Raw genomic sequence first — 23,307 nt, forward strand, 5'->3', positions numbered from 1 at the left:
ACACCACTTAATCTCATAATCTGCTTTCACTGTGACTAGTCTTGAATTCATTCAGAGGCAGGGGACAAAGAGTGGCAGACTGCAAGGCATGTACACGCACACACACACACACACGCGCGCGCAAACACTGAGTCACGATGGCAACCAAATTAATGAGCATTTAACAGTCATGACATTACTTTTTTTTTTTTTAATGATTCGCCCTTCCTTTGTTCTTCATTTACCCTTTCCGTTTCATTTTATGCTTTTCATAGCTCCCCCCCACCTGCTTTGACAGGTAGTTTTCCATTAATGTTTGCTGACACAGCACTGTGTTCGCCCTCTGGCAGGCCAATCATTGCTTTAAGAGTTGACAGTGGAGATTCACAGTATAGGATAGAGGGCGAGAGGGAGGGGCTGCAGGAAGATGGCAGCCTGTCCAACTGTCAATCGGAAAAACACTGTAGGTCATCTTTTCATCCTTTTGTTTGCTTGCAGACTGCTTTCCCGTCTGTGAAGATGGAATTCTATCTCTATCTTTTCACTCATCGCCTTACTGGCTCCCCCACCCAACCACCCAACCCTTTGGCTAAACCTGTTCTCGCCTCATTCCTCTTCAAAGATGTTGTTCCCCTATTTTTTTTCCCCCCTGTTTATCATTTTCACTTATGTTCTCTCCTCCATGCGCTGATAGGAACACATGAGCCAAAAGATACTCCTTTTTGTTGCAAAAGGTTGCATGAGTGAACACTGAGTAAATGTCACCCACCTTTAAATCTCAAATTACCTCAGTTATGGAGCTAAATGCCTTTGCAGTCACTCATCTTCCCCTGTGCTCAAGAGAGAAATATGGCATGTGGTGCCAACTTTTGACTGGCAGGTGCATGTTACCTTCAGTTCACTGCCGACTTTTGGCCATTGGACATGTTATCTTCTTGCTAAAATGAAGAGGTTTGTGATTTCAAAATCTCTATGTGGTTTCTTTGGGATAATATGTTTCCAATTTATTTTCCAAAAAAAGAAGTGTGAAAGCACCCAAGGTGATCATAAGCATTTTTTATTTTTTATTTTTATTTTTTTACGTTTCACTGGGTAGAGCCATGCCTATATAGCAGACTGCCTGTCACACCCCTCATTTGATGTTGCATACCTTAATCCTGCTAAACTTGAATTGTAAAAATGGAAAATAAATATTTTACTACAGACACCAACAAGTACAATTCACATTTTACTGCATTTACCATAATCTCAACTGCAGCCAATCATGAGGCCATTCCTATGTCAACACCAGCTCGTCATTTGTCAATTATGTCCTCAAACATGTTTCTGCCTGTTATTTCTCATTAACTAAATTTGATTGTGCTTGAAGGTGAGAATATAATATAATAATGTGTGAATCAGTCCAGCAGAGATGATGACATGAAAGCTATCTGGATATGAATATGAAGGTCACAATGATTTTAAATCCTTTTGTAGTGAATGACAAGAACTAGCCCCTGATTGGAATCTATTCCACCCCACCCCCCCCTCATTTTTTTTGCTGTCCCACATGCTATCTGCATTGGACATATGCCTACTGACTGTGCACCCATTACTTGGGTTAAAAGAAAAGAAACCAATACGTTCAATGTTAAATACATGTGGATGTGTCCTGTTCTACAATAGTTCAATAATACAAACAAACAAACAAACACAAAAAGGCTTTTTTGAGTGTCTTTTGCATTTGTATTCTACAGTTTATGTTTTGATTTGATTCATATTAGTTGCAATGTATATTTTTTAGATAGTCATTTGTTTTAAAGGTCCACTTGGGCCAGAAACAATCACTCTTTAAAGCGACAGTGTGTATTATTTAGTGCCCAGTGGTGAACTAATATAATGTAATCATGTTGAAGCATGTGCACTACGGGGCCTCATAGAGACCACACTTTGCAAGCCTACGGCCAATTACTATCAATTATCATTTGGAATGAAAGACCATGCAGCCCACCGAGGAAGATCAGCGGGAGCAGCTAGCAAAAACTTCCTGCTAAGAAAAGCGCCTAGCAGGAGAAGCTAGCAAAACCAGAGGGAAGCGGCAGGAGCCTGAATCACAAGACTCAGCAATGACAAGAGGTGGCACTTCCATCTCTCGTCGCTTCCCATTGTCGAAAATGTGGGTGCTATCCGTCAATGATGGGAAGCGACGAGAGATGGAAGTGCCCACCTCTGGCGACAACCACCTGCAGGCCCCAGCTGTGGAAGTTAAGTCTCAGTCGACCCATTGTATCTGACACTAGCTGCAAGCACCGCCAGAGGCTACGTACATTTGCCGTGAAACAGCCTCCTGTAAAACGCCAAGCGATCTATAATATAATTAGCAGTTGCTAGACCTGAAATATATTTTTTTTAAATGTACGTTAATGTGATTGAACTTGTGTTTTTTGTATTGTTGAAATTAATAGTGTTTTTAAAATGAATGAATCCTTAGTTCACCACTAGATGGCGTTAAATAACACAATTATATAATTTTAGAGTTGGATAGTGTGAAATGTTTGTGGTTATGCAATAAAATTAAATCAAACTAAACCAGTTGATTTATCTGTGCCAGGATGCCACATATCAGCGAGGAGAGAGGTGTTTTGAACACATTTAAGGAATGCTTAGAGGCATCAAGGGAAAAACACTGAATGTCATTACTGTAAAACACAAATCTCTAACCTTGTGTACTCAGTCATCCATAATGGCTGGACAAGAGTCCAGCTAAGTGTGCTTGACAGCTGAAAAAACTGAGGTTATATATATTTTTACATTAACATAACTAATCCTATACTTATATTTTCTTATTTATACAAAGGTCTGTTTTAAATATTTGCTATATTGCGATAACTCCATCCATCCAACCTTTTACTGTACTGCTTGTCTTCAATAGGTGAGTTCAAGTGAGTTGGCGCTTATGTCAGCTGACTTTGGGCGAGATGCAAGGTACACCCTGTACTGGACACATTGATCTCTACAAGCTGGCCAGCACGATGCAAGTCTGTTCCATGGCAGCCCCATCAATTTAATTTCTTGTCTTGATGCCAAATACCACAGTACCACATCTGGAGTCCATGCCTCAGTGGGCTCAAACTATTTTGGCACCAGGCTGAACTAGGCAATATTAGGCAGGTGGTTATGACTATCCAGACCAGTAAATTCTACTTGAATTTGATTTGATTTCATCTAAAACACCAGAGGACCACAGATAAGCTTCCCACTCCCATCTTTAATCACTTCCACTAATCATGTACGGTGATCCCCAGACACTCGATTTCTGCCTCTCTGAGAGATGAGTAAACCGTAAACGCAACAGAAAACTACTCCTTGTATATATCACTGCCCTACAATTAGTGGTATAAGAGAGTTACCCTGATCACAGAGTATGTGGAAGAGGTTGATAGCAAGTTAGGATCAAACAAGATAGGCAGGGATGGTGCAATCAATGCCAAGACGCTGAAGCAGTGCAGAACATGAAAAGGTTCTGACTTACAAGTACAGCTACAACAAATGAATACTAAATCGCTCGCTTCTAATCTAAACATACAAAGGAGGTCTTCTTAGCCATTTACTGAAATAAGAATTTATCGTTAATGAGGCAACATTTAGAATAGGTTTTTCCATTTAGATTAGCAGTGGAGAGGTAGAAGCAGGGACATGCAGTCAGGGGAGGAAGAGTTGTCCTTTCTGCCCGCTACCTGCATGTATAGAGTTTAAATTTAAAAATAAAAAAAAATAAAAATTAAAAAAAGGAAAAAATATGCTGATTACATTAATGTTTCATTTGAGTTTTCTGGTCCATGCTTTTACATTGATTTTCTTTTTCTATCCAATAATGTCCATTATTTAATCATTAAAATTAATTTTTTTTTAAAAAGGCCAATTTGCGTATTTCCTGTTCAAATACATGGTGGGAAGGGAATAGAGACATTGCACATTTAGTGCCTCCAGCGCACGCACACACACACACACACACACACCCTGGCAGTTGGCGAGGGCCCTTGCAGGAGAAACATTGCTTTTTTTGCCTTATATCGCCACTAGACCATTTAATCATACATGTACTGCATATGCTGACATTCAACAGTCTGACTAATATATTTAATGAAAGTGTGACATATTTTGTCTTTCTCAGAAAAGCAAGCAAGAAGTAGTTCATACACATCGACATAACCACAGAGCAAGAATCTGCTGGTTGAGGACATGCAAACTTGGGCGATTGCTAGCCCTCTTATAAATCTGTGTAGCCCCAGTTTAGCCCCTAGTACATTTTATTTCATATTCTAAAATATATTTACAAATTAGTTTCTCAGCCCCCAATGGATTTTTGTATTTTTTTTTAAGTAAACAGTAATGAGTTGATTTACATGATACATGTGAAAACACTTAGGATGTATTGACACTGTGGGACAGATTAATACTGTAGAATCAATTTGAAATGGACAGTTTTGAGTCAGACAATTAGATGTAATTGAACTTTTGATGCTTAAAAAAACATTATATCCAGGAACACCAAAGCAAAGTGTTTTATTGGCGGACAGTATATAAATTTAATTTCATTAAGTTTTGCAAACCCTCAAAGGCACATGAACATATTTTCTTTGACATCCCTGTGAACGTTTGAGTTATAAAGATTTTGTGTGTATCTGGATTTCTTTTGAATAATTGTTGATTTCATAGTGTAATCAATGTAGCATAAAGTAAGGGAATATGCCTGCGTTTAGTAGACCATGTCTTTGTTAAATATATTTTACTGTCGGAAAGCCTGTCTATTTTTCTGCTAATGCCAAGTTGTTTATTATGCTGTTGCAAATGATTCTTGTTTGGTGTTTGGTGGGTTGGATAATTGAAATTTTTAGTAACAAGACATGATGGAAATTTATCAATTCATTCACTTAACAATCGGGAGTCTCAGTAGTGTGTGGAAGCAGCAACACAGCCACAACAGCCTGGCACCTCCTGCAGGGATGGCGTTCGAGCGGGACTAGGGGCTGCTACAGCACCATTAGAAACCTGTGTAGCCCCAGTTAAGCCATTTCAGCATTTTATTTTATATTTAAAAATATATAATTTCGCAGTCATCATATGTATTAGTCAAGCCACTCTTTAGCACCGTGAGAAAAACAAAACCTGGAGTAGTGCCTGGCCTCCTCCTCATGCTGGTCAGCAGCAGCACACACTGCTGTGGGATGACATACCATTCTTGCACAATGTGGTTGTGCTGGTCAGCATGGCATGAACAGAACTCCAAATCTCATCCCACAAGTGTTCTGTGGGGTTCAGATCAGGTCATTCCATCATCACTACTCTATAAATCTGTAGGTAGTCTTTGAGAAACCCCACTTTGTGGGGCAAGCATTGTCATTGTCTAACCTTGCCTCTGTAAGCTGAATCCTTGTGGGTTAAAAAAGAGAATCCCCGAGAATCCCATCTTGTACCGAGCCTGCTGATTTTCACCGATCCGAAGCACTGGTTGTTTGGACCAATCACAAAGCAACAGTGCGTTTGGAGGCGGGTTATGCGGCTGTGATGAAAACAAGAAGTGCAGAGGCTGTGGGTAACAACCTTTTAATCCACCTCCATAGTGACGTTGCGGCCACCCAGACAGCATGCTGAGGCGGACTGACCAATGTGTGATGTGTGTGTTGTGTGTATATGGCTTAAAACCCAGCAATGTATTTTTAGCATGTGTGAGCTTTAAGAAGTCAACCTCCATGAAATGTTCCTGAACACAGTGTACTTCTGGTTCTGAAATGCTTAAGAGTTTGTCTAAAAACAAATTGTCGCTGTTCAGTCATTTTTCCCAAGTTGAGCGGGCATGTAGCATCCACAAAATGGGCAGGTACTTGAATGATGTGAATCAAATATAACAATAACAAAGTCAGTCTGCTTGTTGTGAGGGACTTTCAATGGTGTTTGCATACATACACATATTAGGGAATAATATATTATATATTATATATATTAGGGATATTAGGGAAGTATTGTTTATATTTACCTTCTACCCGTTATGATTGATGTCCCTTTTGTCCCCTGCTGCACTCAGTCATCCACACATCAAAAACATTAAAACATTCAAAGTTTTTCATTAAAAAATAAAATGTCTTTGCTGTTGTTTATGGGCGGGATTGTTAATGTATTCAGATAAATTAAGAGCTAAATTCACCATCCGGTACTGTAAGTACTTATTAATCACGCAGCAGATTTGATATGACAACTTTAAATTACTTTATCTCCTTGTGGTGATGAAGTACAGAAGATAAGTTAATAAAATAATGATAGGATTACAGTTGACAGCTATGACAATTTAGGGGAGAAAAACAACAGCATCCACAAAGTGATGAAGAGGAAAAATGAGGAGCCAGGAAACTAACATATAATTGCAGTTGGGGACAAAAAAAGGACTAAATCACTTCAAGATGTCCTGAAGGACATCCCATCTAAAGATGAACATTGGACTGAAAAACAATAAAACAAAGTTAAAATGATGCATAAAGCAAGTGCAGGTTTTGCCCAATGTCAATTGGATTCAGATCAATTAATCAAGAATGGGTCCTGACCTTTTGTTTATTTTTCCAGTCATAAAATATTTCATATATATACTGGCAATGACTAAGAAATGAATACATTCATTCATATGATTTCAGCATGTCTCATGCACAGCAATATTTGATTTTTGCAGCAAAATATATTTTCGTTGAGCCACCATAAAAACCTGACTTGTAGCTATCTATCATTGGAAGCAATCCTCTTCTCGTTGGCAAGAGCACCACCATTCTCCTCTTGGAGTGGAGGCTCTGATCTTTCTTGGAACTTTATTTATGGTTGTTTATGACATGTCCTTTAAATCAGAGCAAGAACAACAATTATTGGCCAAATCCTGCCTGTGTGAAGAAGACCAGCTTTGCAGCCATTTTGGAGCACTGCACATACTTTTATTTTGAATTAAAAAAAAAAAAAATCAAGAGTTTTCAATGAAGTGAATCTAGATTTGGTGGGGGAACAATACACATGTCAAGTCCTCTTCATAAACATTAAAGCGTGTACTGTATGCTACTAAATACAACACTTGTTTTTGCTCTAATTTTTCATGAGCTGAATTCAAAGAGCTTTGTGTTTATTTAATCATAGATCTTATAAGTATATGAGCGCTTCTCCTTTGCCAAGATAATCCATCTACTTCATGGGTGTGGCATATCAATTATATTGCACTGGTGCTCCTTAGGCTGTCTACAAAAAAAACAAATATATATATATAATAATAATAATAATAAAACACCACCAATAACAACAACAACAAAAAAACAGCTACTCTAAAATGTAACTTATCACACTGCAGAAGGATGTCTAAAGTTTTGAGGGTGCGTGTCCTCAGTTTGCTGACTGCAACAATGTCCATCAAGGCGCCAATGAATTTAATGTTAATTTCTATACCATAAGCCATCTTCAGAAAAATCAGCAAAACAGTACATCCAACCGGCCTCACAACCGCAGACCACAACACACCAGCGCAGGACCTCTACAACTTTACCTCCAGGATCATCTGGAGCCAGCCACCTGGAGAACTGCCGCAACAATCAGTTTACAGAAACGTGTTTCTTCCCAGACCTTCAGAAAGAGTCTTATGCAAGATCATTTGCATGCTTATCATTCTTATTATGGTCTCAACCTGAGTGCACGTCAGTGCACATATTTTGCTGTCTACAAGAGTACCATATCTGCTTGCAGTTACTTGACTAAAATAAAATGAAATACAAATTATAATAAGTGAATAGTAATATAGGAAAGTAAAAGAAAAAGAAAAGTAAAATAATAAATAAAATAAAATAAAATAAGCTTGACCAATATGCATTTCTAACAACATAACATCTTGGGATACATGCTTGTTTGTTTTTATCTTATAGGCCATGTAGCCTATGGGACAAAGCATATTTTGTATTCAGTATTATTGTAATATAATTATCAACCATAATAATTTATGCCCCAATTGTAATTGATTTATTTAGAAACCAATTTGAATTTACACATTTTTTTTTAAATTAGCACAATCAGATGTTGTACATACATTCAAATTTACAGATCAGAATATCGGTAATACATACAACAATTAAAAACAAAAAACAAAAAACAAAAAAACAAAAAACTTGCAGTCAATAACTTAATTTTTAATATCACTCGCGTAGGTGACGTGTTTGACGTAACCGGAAGTCAGGAGAACACGGAAGTAAACTTTGCTCCCTACAATTTTCCACTGTAAGTAGAAAGTTCATCAGACAGATCAGTAATAGAATTTAAAGCCCGTCGCCTACTCTTACGACGCTAGATGTAAAGCTAATACCTCAGGTGCCTTATCTTAAGCTATCCTTTGTTAGAAAAGCTGTGGTGGGGGCACGAGAACACCGATCGGTAAGTAAACTTAATACACTCCCGAGTACCGTGTGTTTTCGCGTAAGGTAGCAACCTGCAAATATCACGCATGCAAATGTAATAATGTATGAACGCTATTAAAATAGAGTTCCCCCCCTCTGTGAGATGTGTGTGTATGTCGCCAGTAGGAACGACCGTGGCGGTCCTAGTTTGAATTGCACTTCTGTGTGAATGAAATACCAATTTGGTGACCCTGCCCCCTTTCACCACAGGCACATGTATACACAGATGAATTACACTATAGGTAGACCTTGTATTTCATGCAAAATAATGTATTGAACTATAAATTTGACAACAAAGAATGCTTAGAGTTGTGGAAACAGAATTAAATAAAAGAACACACATTTTTGAATGCACAGGAAAATTGCATTATATTATTGCAATAGGCTATACAAGCTGTGGAGGCACAGTAGATGGCTGTGTATCATCAGTGGCATAAGATGCTTTAAATATAATTGAGGGATGCACCTGATCTTGCATACAAATACAATATAATTCTCTGATTTGGATTTTTTAGGTCAGTGCAGAATTTTTAAAATGTGTTGCATATTTATCAGTATGTTGTAACTAGCACATGTTTTTATTTTATTATTATTGTTATATTGTATTTATTTTTTTGACTTTGGGTGTCATCCAGGTCAAGTCCTTACACAAGTTACATTGCTCACCTAAGCATTTCTTGTCAAAATGATTTGCTTTGTTTTGAATGAAAGGTCCATAGAATCACCTTAACATATTTCATTTTGTGTTCAGTATTTTGGGTACAAGGTTATGGTATCAATTTCTGTGCAGTACAGTAAATAGTAATAAATACCATATTTTTTGGACCTTAAGGCACACTGATCGGAGTGCACTGATCGATCAGCCGGGATCAGTATCGCCCCGGACTTCCTTAATTTTGGGGGCTCGGTGATCGGCCAAGCCCTTAAAATAAAACCAATTTTCTCCACTGTCTCATCTCCCTCCGCAGAGGTCTGAAAAAGTCATCCACTGTCTTCTTCTGTAGTGAGATGACTTATTGGCGTTTCATTTTTATTAGAGACAATTGGTTCATGTGCAGTAAGAACAACCTGTTTGTATTCTTTTACAGATAGTGTTTAATATTTTACAATAAAACAAGATAGGAACATTGAAGGTGTATGCTGTTAGTAATGGAAAAAAAAAAAATCAGGTTCTGCAAAAATCAAGATTGGCAGGACAGACGTTTTAAAGAACCGGCGTTTGACCCGAAAATTGTGATCGGTGCATCTCTACTTAAATTCCTTAAATTTTCCCACAAATCATCAGTGTGGCTTGTAATGTGGTGTGCCTTATGTATGTATGGATGCCACCTTTTCAGTTTGTTGTCTTTAATTCAAATTACTTCCATTACATTCACGTTCTCCTTCTCATCTGCATCTAATCCCCAGCAAGCGTATGTTTTCTTCATACCAAAACTAGAACTACTTTCTGCTTCCCTGTCTAAGCTTGTGAAATGTAGTCCTAGTGTTGTGGTCCGACCTACGTAAGCTGAGAGTTTCTGGCTACACGTTTCCACTTTCCAATGTTACAATGTGGGACTGGCGCGAGGTAAACAACACAGCCAGCTTCCATTAGCTGCCGTGACCGAGCAAAAAGGTTGGATAATGGTGAGTGCAGTGCTTTGTTTACAGCCGTTGAACAGTCTACCAAGATAGCATTACAATACAAGAACCTTTATGCGTCCCGGACCCACATTGGAGACAATTGCATTGTTTCAGCAGAAATTTTATTGAGAGATAAATAGCTTATATTGCAATGTTTGTCAAGAGAGAACGTTTCATGCTTCTTCTGTTCTATACTGCAAACAATGACTTGTCTCTGTTAGTGAGGGTTCCGGCATCAACCTACACAGCAGCATTTATTGTGATTCAGTAAACAAAGCGAGTGTGTTTGAACTCAAATAGTCCCGTAACTGCAGATTTTCCTTCCTGTTTCCTGCTTTTGTAAAGTCATGTGCTTTGGTTAAACCTGTTTCTGTTTCTGTGTGATCCCTCCATCAAGTTGATTCTGTTTTTGGAATATCATATAAGAGGGAATTAGCCCTGTGTGTGTTATCTTTCCACTGTGCAAGCAATAGAAACCATAGAAAGTCATGTTTATTATCCTGTCATCTACTTACTATCCACCCTGTGTCTTCAATAAGATGTTGTCATCTGCCACCAGGTGTATTATCTGCATTCATAGACCACACAGGAAAACCTTTGGAAGGAGTCATGAACCAGGAAGAGCTACCGCAGATGGATGGAACATGTGATGCATGTGAGCCTGACGAGGCTCAACTGGCCACGCAAGTGTGTCACACCTGCAACTTTGCCTTCTGCTGTTTGCATGCTAACAGACATGGCTCCAGTACACATCACCCGCTAGCGCCCTATAACCAGGAGGGGGCACAGGCTAATGGACTTAACTCAAACAATGAACAGAATGCGGATGTGAGGCAAGCAGCGGCTGGTGATGATATGAATGGCCATGGATCCAAGAAACCCCTGGAAGGAGCTGAAGGTTCAGAAGATAGGCGGGAGGACATGGCTGCTAAAGAGGCAGTGAAGAGGGACACTGTATCAGTAGTTAGGCTACGTTGCGCAGAGCATGGACAGGAAGGCTCCCTCTACTGTAAACAAGACGAAAAGATCATCTGTGTTGTGTGTGCTATGCAGGGTGAGCACCAGGGACACGAGATTCTCACACTGTATGACGCTTACATCTGGCAGAAGGTGAGCCATGCACATGAAACGTGACAGTTGTTCTCAATCTAAGTTACCATCAGTAGCATCTTTTGCACAGTGATATCATATCAATAGCCTCAGCAGAACTATGAAAATATGAATTGAAAAGTATTTAGTGCTGCTTTAATCTATTTTTGGAGAACTGTCCACTATCTAGTAGGGATGTAACAATATCCAAACATCACGATACGATATTATCACAATATGAAGGTCACAATACGATAATTATCACGATAGTGTGGGGGTGTTGCCGTTTTTTAAAAAAGATCACAATATTGTAAAAAAAGAGAGCTCATACTAAAAAAAAGCAAATTAGGTTCCCCCTCATCTGACAATTAGTGTAGATTTTAAACAGAGAGCCAAAACATCCCTAATGAAAATTAAATTGCACTAATAAACTAGCCATTAGAGGGTGCTAGAACTGCACAAATGGAAATCAACCTGACTTTTTTTTTTAACAGATGTGTTCCTTTTAAATATTGTGAACATGACGACGACTATATTGTGCCAGTTTTACTTTAATATCACGATATTGCCCTTATCGTGACATCCCTACTATCTAGTCTACTGAACTGTGTACCAGTATTGAAAACACATCGCATTTTTTCTGTGTATTTCTTGTGGTTCCTTTTTAACACCAGTACAACATGCAACCTTGCACTTTTCCCATGCACACAGGCCACTTCTGTTACAGCTGTGATCTCACCGCCAAATGTGGAATATTCTCGGACCGAATGGTCTTACTTTTTTTTAAAGTGACATTTACGCAGAAGGGCGGCACGGTCGTCTAGTGGTTAGCTTGTCCGCCTCCCAGTTCTGAGGACTCCGGTTCGAGTCCAGGCTTCGGCCTTCCTGGGTGGAGTTTGCATGTTCTCCCTGTGTCCGCGTGGGTCTTCTCCGGGTACTCCTGTCTCCTCCCACATTCCAAAGACATGCATGGCAGGTTGATTGGGCGCTCCGAATTGTCCCTCGGTGTGCTTGTGAGTGTGGATGGTTGTTCGTCTCTGTGTGCCCTGCGATTGGCTGGCAACCAGTCCAGGGTGTTCCCCGCCTACTGCCCAGAGCCCGCTGAGATAGGCGCCAGCACCCCCCACGACCCTTGTGAGGAATAAGCGGTCAAGAAAATGGATGGATGGATGGATTTACACAGAACAGACACCTTAGAAGAAAGACAGATGTAAGACCTGCCTACTACTTGTACAGTGTGGAACTCTTCAGGTCAAACACAATCCACTGTGAAACAATGGTCATTTTTTCGCCCTCTCAATTTGAAATAATTTCCTGTTTTTTAATAAAGGGATGAAAATAAAAACATGTTTTAATTATGTTTTAAATGCCAATCATTGATTCCTCACCAAAGTTATTGACAGATCAATCAATTATTAAAATAAGTTAGATGTAGCCCTAGTTTTATTATACAGTAAGTCTCAGTGTGACAGGAAAGTTTGAAATGCTACTTAAAAGCCGACTGTACAGTTACTGATGGTTTAATGATTATGACCCTTTAAAACTGGAATACATTAATTCCCTTTATATTTTACCGATCAACCCAGCCGATCACAACACCTGTTGTGTTATGGTAGGTTACATTCATAAATGTTCATCAGGGACAGACCTTTGTTTTATATTGTATGTTGTGTTAAAAAAAAAAAAAAAGACATTGGGTGAATTTGTAAGACAACGTGTGTCACACAAATTGTGTTGAGCAGTAATTGCATTTCTAACATGATGACACATCATCTCCACCAGATGTTTCTGTTAAAATGACCATCGTGGAGTGTTGCTGTAGAAACGTTGTTGTCCTGTGGCCTGCGGCAAAGCCTCGGAAAAACAGAGTAGCTCACATTAGCTGCAACACTTTCTCTTCCATCAGGGCAACATATGGATTGGTGCGAGACAAATGGGGGTCACTCACAGCCCAAGGCTGTATTATTTATGCTAAAACCACTCAATCTTTTTTTATCCTCTTTCTGTGTAATCCTGTGAGAGAATCGTAATAGTGGTGATATGGATTCCGTTTGGTTTGACTTTTTCAATGTTTGACCCTCAAACTTCACCTTCCCTGCCTCATTGTACTGTTAAAACTATTTGCACAGCCGTTCCAGGAATTGATACCTGAGCGATTCTATAATTGAGTTTCACAGACCTTTGCCTATACTGCATGTATTAATACTACTAGCTATACCAGCAAATAAATTGATAATAACATGCTGCTCCTATTTGTGTGTATGCTGTAGAATAGGCAAGGTCTTGACCTGCTGGACTGCACACGACAGATGGAAGAAAGGATCGCAAAGAAGTGGACAAATTCAGAGGTGAGTCCAAACATCTTAATAAACAAAGTGTATACAAACAGACCAGAACCAATTAACGTTTTCTCTGTAGCTTTGGAGGATTTGCATGTAGTGAGCCAACTGTGATAAGTCTTTTCATCATCATTATTGTTTGAAGTAGAAAAAAGGCAAACATTCAAACAAACGTCTTCTGGTGCTCAAATTGTACCTTACTACACAAATATACAATTTGCTGTACCAATTAGATGGCTCAAATACATCGTGCATGGCAATGCTTTCATCTGTTTAAGCAAAAGAAAAATTCAACATGTTCTCTTTTTAGTTGCAGACAGTAAATGAACCATATTATCAATGTTTTTTATTTTGTTTTTGGCTTTCAGACCCCTAATGAAATGGTCAAATAAATACTTGGAATAAGACGATCTTTAATTTCAGTTTATGAATATCTTATATTTGAATGATCTAAATGGAGTGTCATTACTGAGCCATTTCTCATTCGTATTTTTTTTTTTTCTTCTGTGGCTACACTGCAGTGGCAAGGACAACACCAGCGGGGGAGTCAGTAATCAGGAATAGAGTGCGTCACAAAGCTGATGAGAGCCGTAGTTTACCTCGTGATTTATACATTTAATTTCTGCGTATGTCCATCATGTCTTACCGCTTCACGGAACAGAATTTGCCTGGATTCGGTTCTTGCAAATATGCAGAGGTTGTGAACTGTAAGAGATGTGCGTCTTATTATGTGATTACTGACTTCAGCCTTCACTTGAGTTCACGCCTTCACATTCACGATAAGGCTAATTGTGACATTGTCTTACATAAAATTGAGAAGAACACGTCTAACCAGATTTTCTGTAACCGTGGCTTAAACCCTTGCAGGCCAAAATCAGTTAATTGAATCAAGGATTTAACTGGGTGCGTGTTATGTATTTCAAACGGTGGCAAATACTTACAGCACATCCAAATAAATAATACATGGACTGAACTTTCTGATATAGTGGCATGCTACATAAATAACATTCTGAGTAATTACTACAGGGACAATTTCCAAGTTGATTAATTATAACACAGCTGTAAGGTATTCCTTGTCTGTTACTCTTCTTACACTTATAGAAATTGACTTAATATTGATAGCGCTTCAGCTCTAACTTTCTCATTCTTATTGATAGAAATATAATGGCAGTAGAAAATAGAGTCACAGCAATTTATCGCTGCTTGTCAACGTGATCTTGGTTCAGCTTTTGTAACTTATCAGTGCTCAACTGATTTCTGGAGTGATGAATGAAATATAAATACAAATATAATAGATCAACTGTGAGCAGACACCAACAATCCATCGAGTTATACCCTTGTTTTAAATTTGATTATGCAGAGTTGTTGTGGTACCACTTTTCAAAACTTTGAACTACAACCTGTAGCAAAAAGTATGGAATCACCAGTCTTGGACAAGCACTCACTCAGTCGTTTTGTTGTGTAGATCAAACTCGGATAAAAAGCATGAAACAATCCTAAGGTCATTCCAAAGTGCAACATCTTGGCTTACAGAAACACTAAAAGAAATAAAAAAAAAAACATTGTGCTGGTCAGTAAATGTTACTTTTATAGAGCAAGTGCAGGGAAATAAACATGGAATCACTCCATTCTGAGGAAAAAAATCTGGAATCATGCACCACCTCTGGCTTTTATGACAGCTTGCGGTCTCTGAGGCATGGACTTCATGAGTGACAATCAGTATTCTTCATCAATATGGTGCCAACTCTCTTTGATTGCAGTTGCCAGAACATCTTTGCAGGTCGGAGCCCTGCTATGGACCATTTTTTTCAATTTCCACCACAGGTTTTCAATTGGGTTGAGATCTGGGCTATTTGCAGGTCATGACATTGACTGGATGCGTCTTTCTCCAAGGAATGCTTTCACGGTTTTTGCTCTGTGGCATGATGCATTGTCATCTTGGAAAATGATTTCATCACCCCCAAACATTTTTTAAATTGAAAGCTGTCCGAAATGTCAATGTAAACTTGTGCATTTATTGAAGATTTAACCCCAGTGCCTTTGCCTGACATGCAGCCCCATATCATCAAGGACTGTTGAAATTTGGATGTTTTCTTTAGGCAGTCCTCCTTGTAAATCTCACTGGAACGGCACCAAACAAAAGTTCTAGCGTCATCACCTTGTCCAATGCAGATTCGTGACTCATCACTGAAGATAAGCTTCATCCAGTCATCCACAGTCCATGATTGCCTCTCCTTAGCCCATTGCAGTCTTGTTCTTTTTTGTTTAAGCGTCAATTATGGTTTCCTTTTAGCTTTCCTGTATGTAAATCCCATTTTCTTTAAGCGATTTTGCACAGTTCTGTCACATACATTGACTCCAGCTTCCTCCCATTTCTTCTTCATTTGTCCTGTTGTGCATTTTCAGTTTTCAAGACATATGGCCTTTAGTTGTTTGTCTTGACGCTTAGATGTCTTCCTTGGTCTACCACTACGCTTGACTTTAACAGCACAGCACAATGTTTTTTTTAATATTTCTTTTAGTGTTTCTGTAAGCCAAGATGTTGCACTTTGGAATGACCTTATGACTGATTCATGCTTTTTATCTGAGTTTGATCTACAGAATAAAATGTCTGAGTGCTCGTCCAAGACTGGTGATTCCATGCTTTTTGCTAGGGGTAGTATGATAATACTGCACCTTTCTCCTGTTTTTAATGAGTGGGATGGTATAAAGCCACACCATTGCTTCAAATGTCTGTAGTGTAAAGTGTTTCTTAAGCTTATTCTCCACTGCATACTGTTTTGGCCATCATAAATCTGATTACCCTTATCAAGCGTTCTTCATTTAGTATGTTAAATGATCTACCCAGTTCAAGTTGTGCAGTGTGGCTTATTTTCATGGTACCTCACCACAATAGACTCAACACTATGATTTTTATTATGGTACACATTTCTGTAGTCAGCCATAGGAAATAATGTTTTGAAAAGGGGTCACAGTTTAAAACAAGAAATACCCACAACTTTGCAAAACGTAGTAATTTTCATCACGGGACATATTTTGCAAGACAAACTTGACTGCCCTTGTGTGCACAATGCCAAAATGAGCGTCAAGGACAGGTACAGCTACTGTGGACTCGGGCTGTCATCCATCATTGACAGCCTCTGTATTCCTGCTGTCTATCAGCCACCTATGTGGGTCTGAACCCAGTGGGAAAAACGAGAACACAGGTGCATTGTTAAGTGCCTGCAGAGATTTGACCTAAGTGCAGTAGCATATTGTAGAAGGTTAATTTGAGTGACTGGCAGCTGGCACCATAGTCATATTTGCGTCTTATTATCATACTGAAATATCAATGCTACCCCTAGGACTGCCTTTATATTAATCAGTCATCTGCTGTTCCAGTATAGAGGTGCACTGCAACAGCTGAAGCCACTTTCCTGCTTCCTCACGGGGCAATGGTAGAGATATTATGTGGATTTGTCAGCGTGTCCTCTCTGCACTCCCAAATGTCAGCGCTGGCATTATTATGCATGGCAGGCAAGCATCAGAGTGACGGCTTCTGGTAAGGAAAGGTCTCTGTGTGAGAGAGCTAGTAAAAGAGCGAGACATAAGTTTCACAAGTTAGAGTTGTATTGTATTAATGGCTGTAAGAGTTTGAGCAGGAAAATGGTGTACAGGTTGAGATTAAACTACCAATGACTCTTTAAAACTTAACCTTAATTATTCATATAAAAAGGAAATTCTTTTCGACACATTCACATGCAAAGATGTGATGAATCTTAGTAGTGTGGTACAAAGTTCTGTGTAGCCTAGAAAAGCCTGCTCACAAATGTGTATGTGTGCATTGGCTAGATCTGTCATCTCAACTCTGCCTTGTCAAAACTTCAAGATCAGCAGGCACTTAAAAAGCTTGAACACACATGGAAAATGACCGTTGATTTTTCTTTATACATCAGTTGTTTATAGTTTTTCCTCTTGTCTACTTTGTCCTCCTATCCTCTCTCCTCCTACTTTTCGCCTCTACCCCCTTCTCCCATTGCGTCGTAAGTCTGTAGCCCTGCCTCTGCTCACAGAATTTTAATTGAGTGACTCAGTATCATTCCTAGAGAAGGTGGCTTGGCTTGCTACTTGGGCTTCTGTCAAAACCAGTTAAAAGGTGAACAGCAACAAACTATTTATTCTTAAAGGGACATTCAGTGATCCCTAGCGCCATCTAGTGGTGAACTAATAATCCATTTGTTTTAAAAACTGACTGTAAATAATATGCAAAAGATATGTTGTATCGCATTTAGATATAAAATCGTAGTTCTAAAAATCTACAAAAATCACACATGTAAGCTTTTGTGAGTGAGTGAGTGAGTGAGTGAAAAAAATAATAATCCGTGCGTGCTTTCAAATTGCCACGGGAGTGACGTCACGCAGCTGACACGTTCGCCCGGCCCCGTTTGCGACACGCCACCCCGCTCTGCGATTGGCTGGAGGGGCGTAAACGCTGTCTTTCCACAGAAACGTCCCGCTGTATACAAAACAAACACAAAATGGCAAAATACAGGCTGGGAGGTGGGGGGTTAGGACAAAATCAACCCCACACATTATGAAAAGCCCATATCTATAAATTGAAAAGTAGTTAGTTTGTTTAAATACTGTATTTAAATAGTGCATTTTCCTGAGTGAAACCGGCAGACAGCCCCTTTAAGCCCCCCGTATAATGACCCCCCTTCGTTTGGGATAATTTTTTGGTCTCAATGTTCTGTTACTGTGATTGGCTGGCAACCATTTCAGGGTGTACTTCCCGAAACCATCTGGGATAGGCTCCAGCACCCCCGCAACCCTTGTGAGGAGCAAGCAGTTAAAGAAAGTGGATGGATGGATGTTCTGTTAATACTTTTACCAGCTCAGTGGCCTAGTGGTAGCGTGTCCCTGCTTGACACTCAGCATTAACGGATTGAAATTGGGTTAGATTGCCAAATGATTCCCGAGCGTGGCACCACTGCTGCTTTCCGCTCCCTCAGGGGACAGGTCAAATGCAGAGAACAAATTTTTCACACCACTTAGGTGTGTGTGACAATCAGTGGTACTTTAACTATTAAAGGTCTTTTTGAAGAATTTTACCAACTAATCACGATAAAATCGTGCTTGCTTTTTTTTTTCTTCCTCTCTTAAGTGTTCAATAATCATTTTACAATAAAAGTGCCATAAGCAGATGCAGATTGCATCCACAGGTGATGTTTTACCTCTGCCTGTATCTTTTGCTAATTTCTCTCTCACCACTCATCACTTATGCTTATTATCTGTTATGGGCAGACTGTCCTGAGTCCTCGTTTTGTGACCTTAGTTTGCCTGCAATGCAAATGAAGTTTTGCAAGCATGAATGCATCTTACTTGCAAGCTTGACACATTCTCAGGGAAATGCTTTCCCTAAATAAAAGTTAGTAGAGCGCATAGCTGCTCCCACAAAACAAAGAACAGGGATCTGGCTTCAAGGCTCCATCTGCCATTGAGGCCACAAGGACTCTCTGAGAGGGCAGGGAGATCGATTGGCTTCAAGGAGGTCCTAGAGATTGTTTGTGGTCATGAAAGGATGTCAGATCATGACAGATAAGATAATACGGGTGATCAGATTTATGTTAGAATTCCTGTTGTGGCTTGGCTAATGGACGCAGCAGTGCTCAGTGGATTTATGTTCACTGCTTTCCACTTACATTCATAGAAAGTGAGTGGGGAGAGGCGGAGTGGTTGTCAAGGCTGACCCCATACTTGAGCAACTGCTTTCTTTGACTAGTTTAAAGTTTTGGACATTTCCCACTTACAGATTAATGGTTATTAATATACTTACATTCATGGTCATATACAATATATGAGCTCAAGTATTTGTGTTGTCTGTCACACAATAAAACAACTCGTACTTTATTTTTTAAGGTAATAAAATGCAAATATGGATTGATTGCTACGTGAAAGAATAAAATATACAATAGAGATTTTGCATATTGGATCTACGAACTTTTAAAGTGTTCTAGTTGTACATTGGTTCGATTGATTTATTGTAAAACACATAGACAAAGCAGGCTGCAGGTGGTATCCACAAAAACACAATACAGCTTCCTCACAAGCAACACATGGAGTAGAATCTGCCACTCACGTATTGGACTTTGAAGCCATAGTAGGCAATGCAAAAAAAAAAGAAAAAGAAAAAAGACTAAACCAGCGCAAACTACATTGTCTTATGAAACAGAAGGATGCCAAAGGGAATTGGTGTATTCACTAGGGGTGTGTATTGCCTACTACCTGACGATTCGATCCGTATCACGATTAATAGGTCACGATTCGATTCAATTAATCCCGATATGAATTTACAAGTCGATTGTTACGATTTGTTTTTACTCAATTTAGAAAATACCATCCAGTAAACTTCTACATGTACACTGTAAGATTTGTATGAAAATGTATTATTTATTGATCTCAAACTTCGGTTTTATAACTGTGAGCCACTGTATTTAAATAACAGGTTGTAACATTTTTCATGTTAGAACAGCATTGAAATAAAATAGTAAGGCTTAATGTTCCATTAATATAACATTCTTCCATGTTTAAGGTGTGAAAGTTAGACGTTTTGTGGAATATTTTTCCATCAAAAATGGATGTTAAAAAATCGATTCGGCTGCCTATTGAATCGATTCGAGAATTGCGTGTAGTATCGCGATATATTGCCAAATCGATTTTTTTTAACACCCCTAGTATGCACAGACATGTCAATACAAAAATATTTACAGATTGAATAAAAAATGAATTAGCGTTGGCTGAAAAAATTCCTGTACTTTTGTCAAACAGTTATATTTCATTTGGGGACAATATATTATTATATTAGATCATAAACAATGGATGGAACACAGCACATCTGTCATTAGGGATGCACTATTAGGGTGCTAATCCTGTACATCACTGCAACTCTCGTCATTATAAAAAAATAAAATAAAAAAAAAAGGCATCGAGCCTACTTCAAATATTCCGAGCCGAGCCAACCGTGCTGCCGTCACAAGGATGTACTGTGGCACATTACATTGTGTATAGAAAAGTAAGCGATGGTTTAATAAAAGTACCACTTCAGTTGTTCTGTTACTGTTTCATTTTATAATGTGTGGTATTCTCAAAAAGCAGTCTTGTACTTCATTATACTCTATTTTTGAGTTAACATTGTGCTACTTGTATATATTGTTTAATCTACGTGGCTGTATATTGTTCTTCATCTCACTTTGTCTATTTGATTAATGCCCCCAAGCTTCAGACTGAGACACCACATAATTGAAATGCCTTGTGCTACATGCTACTTTTTTAAGTGAAAGGCATCATAAAAAGATGCAGTTGGAGGGAAAAATTGCAAAATTGACAAGTTGTTACTCTAAGAAATGTTTTTATATGAGCGGGACGTTAACATTTGTGTTTTGCGTTTTTGGCCAAAATAAAACCAATATGTGAATGCAAGTATCGATACACAATATCAGTAAGTACTCAAAAAAGTACCATCAGTTAGGGCTGGGCGATATTGCCCAAAAATCATGACAGTATCATTCATTGGCATCTCTTCAAGGTAATGCTAATACAGTATATCACAATATAAAATTAACGGTAAAAATATATTTCATGAATAATCTAATAAATGTTAATTATACTCCAATCGAGAAGCTAAATTGATCAAATATATGTCAAACAAATCTCTGACCTCGTTGAGAATGACTAAAGAAAATTGTTTCCTCTTGCCACTGAGGAGAGAGATGTGGAAACAAGATATGATAGATAAGATAGATTGTCAAACGGAGGGAGCGGGCCAAGCAACCGATGCACATTACAAACAGAAACCATGCTATGGGTCAGTATGGTGTTTCATATCATGACATTTGTTTGTGAGGACTCGGTTTATTGTTTTGTTTTGTTTTTTTCTTTCAAGTAATGAGTCAGAACTAAAGTGATCCTTGGTGGGGAAACAGAGGTATATTAAAAGGGTCTGGCGGTGAGCAGTTAAATTGCTTTGAAAGCCAAACAGATGGCCTGCTGAAGTAGAAAGAGGCTCTGTGGTCTCCATCTACAGATGGGATGCATGAAGTTTACCTCCAGGGAATATGCTTCAAACTATCAATTAGCCATAGTCATAAAGACATTTTGGTGTTGGAAAAATAATATTCACTTTTGAACTAGGTCTCCAGTAGGGCTGGGAATCTTTGACTGTCTCACAATTCGATTCGGTTACGATTTTTGGGTCTACAATCCGATTCAGAATCGATTTTCGATTCTCGATTCAAACGGTTTTTGATTCAAAATTATTTGATTGCTGCCCTGCGATTGGATGGCAACCAGTCCAGGGTGTCCCCCACCTACTGCCCAGAGCCAGCACCCCCCGCGACCCTTGTGAGGAATAAGCGGCCAAGAAAATGGATGGATGGATGAATTATTTGATTGCCAAATGATTTCTGCTTCAATTTACAGATATGCACAACATTGTCATGAGCTACTCCAGTCTGCTTTGCAAGACAAATGACAAATAGAGACATTAAAGTGTCTTTTTTTTTTTTCTGTTTAAACATTTAGTAATTTTGTATTGTAAGTGTCTATTTCCACAAAAACAGCATGTGGGCTACAACTGCCTTTCCCCCTTCTTCTTCATTTCTGATTTAAATAAAATCGATTTTTGGATATTAAATATCGATTCAATTCGATTAATAAATGAGAATCTCGATTCTTTTATGAATCGATTTTTTTAGCACACCCCTCGTCTCCAGTATATTTGTCTCATTTTACGTTTAAGTTAACCAAAATATAATGCTGAAATGTTTTAATTTTCAAAAATGCTTTGTTTTCACATGTACCGTATTTTTCGTATTATACGTCGCTCCGGATTATAAGTTGAACCAGCCAAAAAACCCATGATTAAGAAGGAAAAAACATATATAAGTCGCACTGGAGTATAAGTTGCATTTTTGGGGGAATTTATTTGGTAAAATCCAACACCAAACACATGTCATCTTGAAAGGCAATTTAAAATAAAAATAAACAAGAGAACAACAGGCTGAATAAGTGTACGGTATGCTAACGTTACATGACTGACATGCCTGGTAATGTCAGTAACGACGTAACATATTTAGAGTGAGTCGGTGACGGGAGTCGGAGGCGGAGTGTTGAAGCACGGAGCCAAAGGCTGGCATTTTATTGACATCAGCTTCTGAGGTCTTAACAGCAACTCCCCACTCAGCTAGAAGCTAACAGGCTAACTCCCCTTTTCCACATAATAAAACCTTCCCACCCGGAACTCTCCCTTCGTCCCAACGTTCCGTGGGTGAATTATGTTCCCATCACTACAAGTTATTCACATAACTCCAGCATAAAGAATGATGGCCGCTCCTTTCTGCCGGCAATGTTGAACTTATCAACACAGGCCTAGAGCGCCCTCTTGCGGTTTAGTGTGAAAATAACGTGAAATGATATAATAATGTGTTAATTTCACACATAAGTCGCACCAGAGTACAAGTCGCACCCCCGGCCAAACTATGAAAAAAACTGCGACTTATAATCCAAAAAATACGGTATGTGAGTTTTCTGTAATCAAAACCTCTATTCGCAAGCTATTAGTGATGAAGCCATTTAACAACACTCTTAGAAGAGGTGTTAAGAGAGATTAAAATAGCCGAAAACAGAATGTGTTCATTCCATGATTACCTTTACCACGCTATCTGACAATCAACGGATCATTTAGAGCTGGTGGTGTTGAAACTTGGCAGTTAAGATAAAACATTACCAGTGGGAACATTGTGTTTGTGTATTGAGATACATGTAGATTAATTAGTAAGCTAAAAAGATAAAGC

At 38.8% G+C, this 23,307-nt stretch overlaps 1 protein-coding gene across 3 annotated transcripts in view; it reads left to right on the plus strand.

Annotated features, from left to right (window-relative positions):
- Window positions 1-8,206: 8,206 nt before the first annotated feature.
- The window catches only part of trim44 (tripartite motif containing 44), a 49,884-nt gene continuing 34,783 nt past the window's right edge, over window positions 8,207-23,307 (plus strand). Inside the window, exons 1-4 of one of the 3 annotated variants that reach the window (XM_077515964.1) lie at window positions 8,207-8,403; window positions 9,891-10,052; window positions 10,609-11,159; window positions 13,409-13,486. In XM_077515964.1, coding sequence (XP_077372090.1) covers window positions 10,659-11,159; window positions 13,409-13,486 — 579 coding nt within the window. In that variant the 5' untranslated portion in view covers window positions 8,207-8,403; window positions 9,891-10,052; window positions 10,609-10,658. The remainder of the gene's footprint in view (window positions 8,404-9,890; window positions 10,053-10,608; window positions 11,160-13,408; window positions 13,487-23,307) is intronic. The other 2 variants (XM_077515966.1, XM_077515963.1) reach the window with 2 other exon arrangements.

Source organism: Festucalex cinctus, chromosome 3 (assembly GCF_051991245.1).
Source record: "Festucalex cinctus isolate MCC-2025b chromosome 3, RoL_Fcin_1.0, whole genome shotgun sequence".
Classification (NCBI taxonomy): Eukaryota; Metazoa; Chordata; class Actinopteri; order Syngnathiformes; family Syngnathidae; genus Festucalex; species Festucalex cinctus.